The 7748-nt window shown below is 37.8% G+C and overlaps 2 protein-coding genes across 3 annotated transcripts; one reads left to right on the top strand and one right to left on the bottom strand.

The window, feature by feature from the left end:
- Positions 1-3618, top strand: LOC133743563 (uncharacterized). The gene is made up of 5 exons (XM_062171538.1): positions 1-235; positions 347-424; positions 529-604; positions 3042-3115; positions 3223-3618. Exons 1-5 carry the CDS (start codon positions 119-121, stop codon positions 3292-3294), a joined length of 417 nt encoding a protein of 138 aa, XP_062027522.1. The 5' UTR covers positions 1-118; the 3' UTR covers positions 3295-3618.
- Positions 3619-3744: 126 nt separating this feature from the next.
- Positions 3745-6824, bottom strand: LOC133743562 (pentatricopeptide repeat-containing protein At5g18475-like). Of its 2 annotated transcripts, none has more exons than XM_062171536.1 (2): positions 6641-6824; positions 3745-5765 (listed from the first exon to the last, which is right to left on the bottom strand). In XM_062171536.1, exon 2 carries the CDS (start codon positions 5731-5733, stop codon positions 4180-4182), a length of 1554 nt encoding a protein of 517 aa, XP_062027520.1. In that variant the 5' UTR covers positions 5734-5765; positions 6641-6824; the 3' UTR covers positions 3745-4179. The 2 variants fall into 2 exon arrangements, with proteins under 2 accessions (XP_062027520.1, XP_062027521.1); XM_062171537.1 differs by having other exon boundaries at positions 3745-5758.
- Positions 6825-7748: the final 924 nt, after the last annotated feature.

Genomic DNA, 7748 nt, shown 5'->3' with positions numbered 1-7748 from the left:
GCTATTTTACGGTGTCTGCAGTTCGCCATAGACAGAGAGAAACACAGAGGACCACCTCAGACTCTGTAGATTATCTCTTCACCTCAATTCACTCAAACCCATTACCACAACACCAACCATGATGTGGGACGAGTGGGGCGACCCAAGTTTCTCCAACACCGATGAACAACAACAACACACCGACCAAGATTCGCACTTGAACTTCGATTTCTTCTCGGAGCTCTCCAAACCCAAGGTTTGTCCCGCTAAATTAGGGTTCCTGTTCTTGTTCTTGTTTCTTCATTTTTTTATTTTATTTTTTTTTCTATTTTCAGCTGATGAAATAGTAATTACTTTGCTTGATTAGGATTACTATAAGATTCTTGAAGTGGATTATGATGCCACCGACGATTCCATTCGCTCCAATTACATCCGTCTCGCCCTGGTTTGTGATTTTTCTCGATCTGGTTTTGTAGAATTTCTCAAAGTTTTGATTTTTAGTTGTTACAATTCATAAAGTTTGATACTTTTTTGGTTTTGTGATTGCAGAAATGGCACCCAGATAAGCAAAAAGACCAGAACTGTTCCACCTCCAGGTTTCAAGAAATAAATGAGGCGTATCAAGGTCACCCACATTCTTATGCTTTTACATTTCTAGCTTATGCAATTGAGTTTATGTGTGTTTGGAATTTTAGACTTTCAGCAATATAGGGTTTGTTGCAAAGCTTGGAGATAAGAGCATCCTATCTGGTTGAATTAGTTTGTGGGCTAGTTTAGTCATTTTGGGTGCATTTGTGCACATAAACACTCTAGTCTTGATTGTGGAACTCATCAGAAAGTTTGTTATTAGATATGTGTTTTTTGGATAGGAAGAGTAGAATGGTATGCAAGGTTAAATTTTCACAAGTACATATGTTGAAGAAGGGGCCTTGTGTAGGTTAAATAATGTCTTACTTGGCTGTTTACGAAAGCTACCAAGGAGTCCAACACTTATGTAGCTGTTGTTGACCTATTGTTAAGGGACTGTTGTGTGAAATTTTGATGAGTTATAAGCTTAGTGGTGAGTTGTGGGAACGTGGTGTTATCCACTTGGGTTTGAAGATGATTGGTAGAGAATGTGAGTCTGAGTTTGGTACTGTTGCAACAAACATTCCATACCAGTAATGTGATGAGGATTTCAGTTTAGATACGTAAAACTGTACTTGATGTTGGAGTTAATGCTGGATGAGTGTATACTGGATTTGTTTAGAAAGGTGAAGAGGTGTGAAATATGTATTAGGTTTTGAAACCAACCGACTGCTAAAGTTATTGAAAAATGGGAAAGTAAAATTTGAATTGTAAATACCAAATGATTCATAGCTGGACATGCTTGCAAAAGAACTTAGCAGGCAAAGTAAATGTCTTACAGAAATGATTTTCCCGGGTTGTTTTTCTGTTTGTAAGTGATGGTTTCCTCTCTTATGATATGGTAAGTTCATTTATAATTTTGCCAATTTGATGATTGTCATTTGAAGAAAGAACTGGATATTGTTTTTGGTCCAAAACACTCGAATGCTGATTTATTTTTTGCTTTTTCACAATTTATATGTATATGAGTTTCTTGTTAACAATGTGTTTTTTGGACTTCTAGTGGCATACCTATCGAAGGTATGTGGAGCTAGATCATACTACTTTAATGTAGGCTTTATGGGTTTTCTAATGCCTTCTCTTTTGTATTATTTTGTTTTTTTTTTTTCTCCTTTGTTTTATCTTTTGTCTTCTGTGGCTTTGGATAGAGCGTTTAGGACTGGAGAACAATTTTTTACATCATTGCAGTAGGAACTTGGATCTTTGTTGGTTTCCTAAAAGATAATATGTTGGGAGGAATGGAGGATATAGGCTGCATTCTGTACCTTGAATGTGAGCATATGTATATTAGAGCTGGTTCATCAAAATAAGCATAATTGAGGCAGTAGTTATTGAGATTAGTTCTCTGTGTGAATGCAGCCTTGCTAGTATTACATGCAATAAGCTGAATATTCTATAGATCTGTCTCACTTAGATGTCTTCTCAAAAGAAAAATGTGTCACGTAGTTTGATGGCCTAAGCTCACTTTCAAGTTTCAACATATATCTGTTTTGATGCATTCTGATGGAAACCCAAGAACATTAACCTTGTTTGCATATGCTTTCATATTAACATTGGTTCACCTGATGTGGTTAGCGTTCAAACTAATGTGAAGTTTGAGTGCTTAGAAAAGCCAGGAGGTGGCCGTATGATTGACATTTGGCAAATTTTTGTTAGGCAGGAACATTATTAAGATCTCAGATATATGCTATTTATGCTATCTACTATAATATGTATTGCATGAAATATTGTCTTTGCTGATCGAAGGATGTAGGACTTGTTAAAACATCAGTATGCACTAGTCATATGAGATTTGATTACTTGTGACAATCAATGTCATCTTACTATTTTGAACTTTGAGGTTAATAATGATATGGCTGAAGTGCTATATGGTACAAATAGCTGACTTTATAGTCTGAAGGAGAGGTTTAAAGTTACATTTGGGGTTGATATATGATTATGCGCAAGTTTAAGTACTTGCTATGCTACCATAGAGAATATGTAATGGCAGAAGAAAACTACTGAGGCTTGATGAGGTGACATTAAACTTACTTGAGCTGAGCGAAGCCTTCAGCATATTCAGCTTCCATATTTTCTTAATGCACCAATGCACTATGTTATTTCTCCTTTATGACTCCCAAATTGAACTCACGGGCCAGTACTCACTTAGCTTCCATGTATTATCTTTAGTCAGTGTCTTGGTGGTTCCACAAGTCGGTCATTGCCTTCGCAGAAAACTTATGCTGCATCACCAATTTTTAGGTCCAAAGATGATAGAATTTTTAGTTATTTTAGTTGTTTTTCAACGTGTCTGTTAAGTAATAGAAATTGTTGTGAAACGATGAACAGTGAGATGTGAAAGAGTGACCCAACCAAGAGAAGATGGGCAAATGATTAAAATCTAATGTGGGCAAATAATTTGAATCTAACCAATGTATTTTGATTTTATCATACAGTTTTGAGTGACCCAGCTAAGAGAAGAGAATATGACAAGCAAGGGATGCTTTACGTCTACGATTATAACATAACTGTAAGATATTCTTCTCCTTTTCTGCCATCAGATACTTTTCAGTTTCTGCTTCTACGTTTTCCTGCATTCGTTTTCTTTCCTATTTAACTTTGGTTTGTGTTCTGCAGGAGTATCTTAACCGCTACAAAGGTCTTATATTGACATGCAATGGCCTTGGGATAAGGCATTCAATTTGGTAATCAACAATATGCACAAACATCCTTTTTAGCGATGCGGCATAGTTGAGGACCAGGACCCATTTGGGCATGGCACATATTTGCTGAGACTGCAAGTGGCGTAGTTCAGTAGAAGGACTGGTGCTTTAGATGTATTCTGGGGTTACCATCATCATATCCTCCTGTATAAAATAGAGAACAGGGATATCACCATCACTTTTCGATGGCTCATGCCTCCCCCCATGTTACCTCTCTTGTAGAATAGTGTTTGTATAATCTTCTAAATGCTTATCCATTAAGTATGAAATATTCAATGGCCATGCTTGGCATGAGGCACCTGCTTGGATCTACCATGTGCCATGTTATACATGATTGCTGGCTATCATTTTTTATTTTTTTTTTGGATTGCTGGCCCTCATGGTATTGATTTTTGATATTTGTGGTGGGTTTTAGTTCTGTTAGACTACCTTTCGATGATGGTCAAAAACTTGTTGCTTTCTAGTATAAAAGAACATTACAAAGTACATGGTTAATGATAAAGAGTTTGCATTTTCCATATCTACACTTCCTTCCTCGCCAACAACATCAAGCTTAACCTTCAAAACTGGCTTAAAATGACCTTTCATGAATACCAGTGTTTCTTTCGCTTCATTCTCTACTTCTCTAGCATGTTAATATCCCTCCAATTCCACTTCTGTGCCAGGGACCCAATTTCTGTGCCTTCATATCATAATGTATGACCCTTTCCCCTCTCACTAAAATGGAGTAAATCAAGGTCGCAAAGGCGATCAGAACACATTTTCATCCCATAATTTTTCTCTTCAAGTATCAGTATCTTCAATTCTTCATCTGTGAGTTTTGCACGCCAACCATTTGAAGTTTCTGTTGCATCTTAAGTCCATATTGGGGTTAATCGAACTCTTCATTAACTAATTCATCGAGCAGTTCAAATGCAGGCAGCAGCTTTCTTTCTCTGCAAATTGATTCAACAAAAAGAGTCCAGGAATCAGGCAGTGGCTTGAATCCCATCTCCACCAATCCAATTAAAGCCATAGTTGCATCATCTGCCATTCCAGCCTCACAAAGGCTAACTAGCAACTCGTTTGAAGTTGCATAATGTGGTACAAACCCCCTACCCATCATCAATCTCAACAACTCTTTAGCTTTGTTTAGTTTGCCTTTCTGACACAATGAATTCAACACAATCCTGTAGCTTCCCTTATTCAGATAGATACCCTCATAAGGAAGTCTGTCCAGCATCTCAAGCGCATCCTCAATTTTACCTTCTCTACATAGTCCTCCAAGTATCACATTGAAAGTCACAGTATCAGCTTTGCACCGTCTTTCTTTCATCTCTTTGAGCAACTCTATCGCTTCATCAACTCTCCCGGTCCTACAGTAGCAATCAATTAAAGTAGTGTAGACAACTGTATCTGGTTTGATACCAAAGCTCTTCATTTCATCCAAAAGCTCCTTGGCCTCTTCCAACCTTTCCTCCTTACAGAATCCATTCATCAGAGCTGAGTAATTGAATACATTTGGGTTGCATCCTTTGCTCTTCATAAAATCCAAAATCTTCCTTGCCCTATCAACTTTCCCACCACGGCAAAAACCGTTAATCAAAATGTTGTACGTTAGCACATCAGGCAATATCTGATCCTTTGAGATCATTTCCTCAAACAGGTCCATTGCTTCTGTCAGTCTTCCACTTTGACATAAACCATCAATTAGAGTCGAGTAAGTAATCAAATTAGGATAGGAAAGCTTAGACTTTTTCATTTCCTTTACAACCTCAAAGGCAGATTCAAGATCCCCATTTTTGCAATGGTGCTTAACCAAGATGTTGACAATGCATGTATTCAGCTTCAAGTTAAGACTCTTCTTCAAATGCATGAGAAACTGTTGGGCCAAATCAACCTGATTCGCTTCAATCAGTAGATTTAGACAAGTACTAATGCATTTGAGAGACGGCTTTTCCCGAACTATTGGCTGGATAGCATAGAACATTTCAAGCACTCTTTCATGCATAGATGAATTTGAAAAATGCTTCATGAGATTAAGGAATATACCCTCATGATATTTGCAGGCATCGTACTTCATTTGATAGAGAACTGCATCAACAGCCTTGAACTTCTTGGACTGAGCAAGCTTATTGAGGATAGTTGCATAGGTGGCATTATTGTGGTTGAAACCCTTTTGCTCCGAAACCATGTTAAATATTTCCAAGGCATGTTGTGGATCTCTCTCACGTTTAATTAAGTTGATGGCAGCATCATGAGAAATATATTTGGATTTCCTCCTAGCTTCTGTCCTTGTGGTTGTGGTTTCGGGAGGGGGATCTGGTTTGTGAGCATTGAATTTTGATAACTGAAGAGGAGAGATCCATGAAACAGATGATGAGATTATCGAAGGAAAGGAAGAGAACCAACGGCACCAACTAAAATGAACTCTCCTTAGATTCATGAAAACTGCAGCTGTTTTAAGGGCCCTGCAACCTGAAGAGCATGAGGATCTTAAATAGATGGTCATTTGAGATTTTTAGAGTCCTAGTGTACAACAGGTGCTTAAAAATTCAGGGCAGGAATTGATCCGATTAACAATGACAGATGACAAAGACCACAAAAGATAATAAATATTGACAAAAGCGATATAAGCATAGAATTCATCCGAAAGAGAGTGTAAAGTTGAGTAATTTAATTCTCAAAAAGATAAAGGAAGAAAAGAAATAGGAAAAACACTGTGCAACGCATACACGAGAAATTTGCATTCTAATCGAAAAGATGATTAATGGGTAAAGACTTCATCTTGGCTAATCTAATCTAGGATTCCTAGATAGAAACCCAAGTTGATGCAGTCATTTCTCAGCCCTAATTGCAAACCTAAATGAACCTTTTTAGTCTCATTCTCACCCTCAATACTAAGTTGTTCCATCTGAATCATCCACCAAATTGATAACAATGGGTAATTTTCTGTCATTCATATGAAAATTAAATGCCAAAGCAACAAGATGCAATGACTAGTTATTGTTATCTTTAAACTGACAAGGTTTAAGATTTCATTCATAAAATTTCAGTATTGAATCAATCACAGAAGACAATAATTCTAAAACAGAAGATTGAGCAAAACAGAACAAACAAAAAAAATGAGAATTTGCATTAAGCCCCAGAAGTAAGATATACTGAATACAGGACAAAACATCACATATGAGCAGATGTCATGGCATAAGTGAATCACAAGGCCAAATCAAACAACACATTGGTTATGCAATAACCAGTCATCAAATAACACAATTGAAAACAACAATCAAGGGTAGCAACTACTTGGTCTAACACCCTGATTTTACATATAAAGACATGTTCCTAAAACATACCCAGAAGGAGTTCAGTGGCTGAAGTGGGTCGTCGACGGTCGGAGTGGTCTGCAGTGGCTCCAGAAGTGTTTGAGGTGAAGGAGAGTCCGACAATGGCAATTCAGTATTTTCATCACCACCCTTGGGCCTTAGAAGTTTTGTCTATTGACCGGGCCCAAATTTCGGCTTTGTGCCCACATACCAACGGTCTGTTCTCTCGTTATTTGGGTTTTGTTATTATTGTCTGGTTTAAATAAGTCCATACTCAATCAAGTTAGGGTTTGTTTGCGAAGTTATGGTCCTCATATAATTTTTTGGAGACTAATAGTATTATCCTTAGTATTTTCCTCTTGTCAATTAACCGTCTTTGTACTTTGTGAAAGATGACACAATCTTTCTTGTCATTGCTTATGAGAATTTGTCGAGACTTTAATGAGGATTTTTTTAAATAGTTTGTGGGAAGATGCGATTCTTTTATGGTTGTGATCTTTTTGAATCAATCCATCAATGATTGTCGTTAAATCTCAAGCCAAAATGACCATTACATATCCCTCCGCTGCCAATGGCAAAACAGGCACGATAGACAAGAGGTTGTGGGGGTACCACGGTGATACATAGGGATAGACCACTCATTATACAACCAGTGCTCATAGAAGGTAAAACTTATAGTAGCCCTAAAAACAAAGGAAATAGAGTTCCCTAAAGAAAGGGAATTATTGAAAAAGACAAACTAAAAATAGCCAGCCCAAAATAGCAGCCCATCTCTAACTCAGGCCCAACAACTAAAGGCTTGACCCAAGCCCAAAGGCAACTTCAGCTACACTGGTCGTCGGCCACCGCAATCCATCGCTAGATTGTAACAGCCGCAACCCATCGCAGAATCACGCCACCTCAAACCAACGCCAGATCACACTGGCAAGCCAAAGCCGACCTCGCCGTCACAGAAGACAATAATTCTAAAACAGAAGATTGAGCAAAACAGAACAAACAAAAAAAATGAGAATTTGCATTAAGCCCCAGAAGTAAGATATACTGAATACAGGACAAAACATCACATATGTCTGCAGTGGCTCCAGAAGTGTTTGAGGTGAAGGAGAGTCCGACAATGGCAATTCAGTATTTTCATCAC

Source organism: Rosa rugosa, chromosome 4 (genome assembly GCF_958449725.1).
Source record: "Rosa rugosa chromosome 4, drRosRugo1.1, whole genome shotgun sequence".
Taxonomy (NCBI): domain Eukaryota; kingdom Viridiplantae; phylum Streptophyta; class Magnoliopsida; order Rosales; family Rosaceae; genus Rosa; species Rosa rugosa.
The sequence above is the reverse complement of the archived record's forward strand: the minus strand, read 5'-3'. Positions and strand labels throughout refer to the sequence as shown.

Bases quoted from the DNA above. Each gene is read 5' to 3' on its own strand.
- LOC133743563 (XM_062171538.1), top strand. From the start codon at position 119: ATGATGTGGGACGAGTGGGGCGACCCAAGTTTCTCCAACACCGATGAA. The intron at 236-346 runs GTTTGTCCCGCT...TTGCTTGATTAG, and splicing joins CGGAGCTCTCCAAACCCAAG to GATTACTATAAGATTCTTGA. The intron at 605-3,041 runs GTCACCCACATT...TTTATCATACAG, and splicing joins AATAAATGAGGCGTATCAAG to TTTTGAGTGACCCAGCTAAG.
- LOC133743562 (XM_062171536.1), bottom strand. From the start codon at position 5,733: ATGAATCTAAGGAGAGTTCATTTTAGTTGGTGCCGTTGGTTCTCTTCC.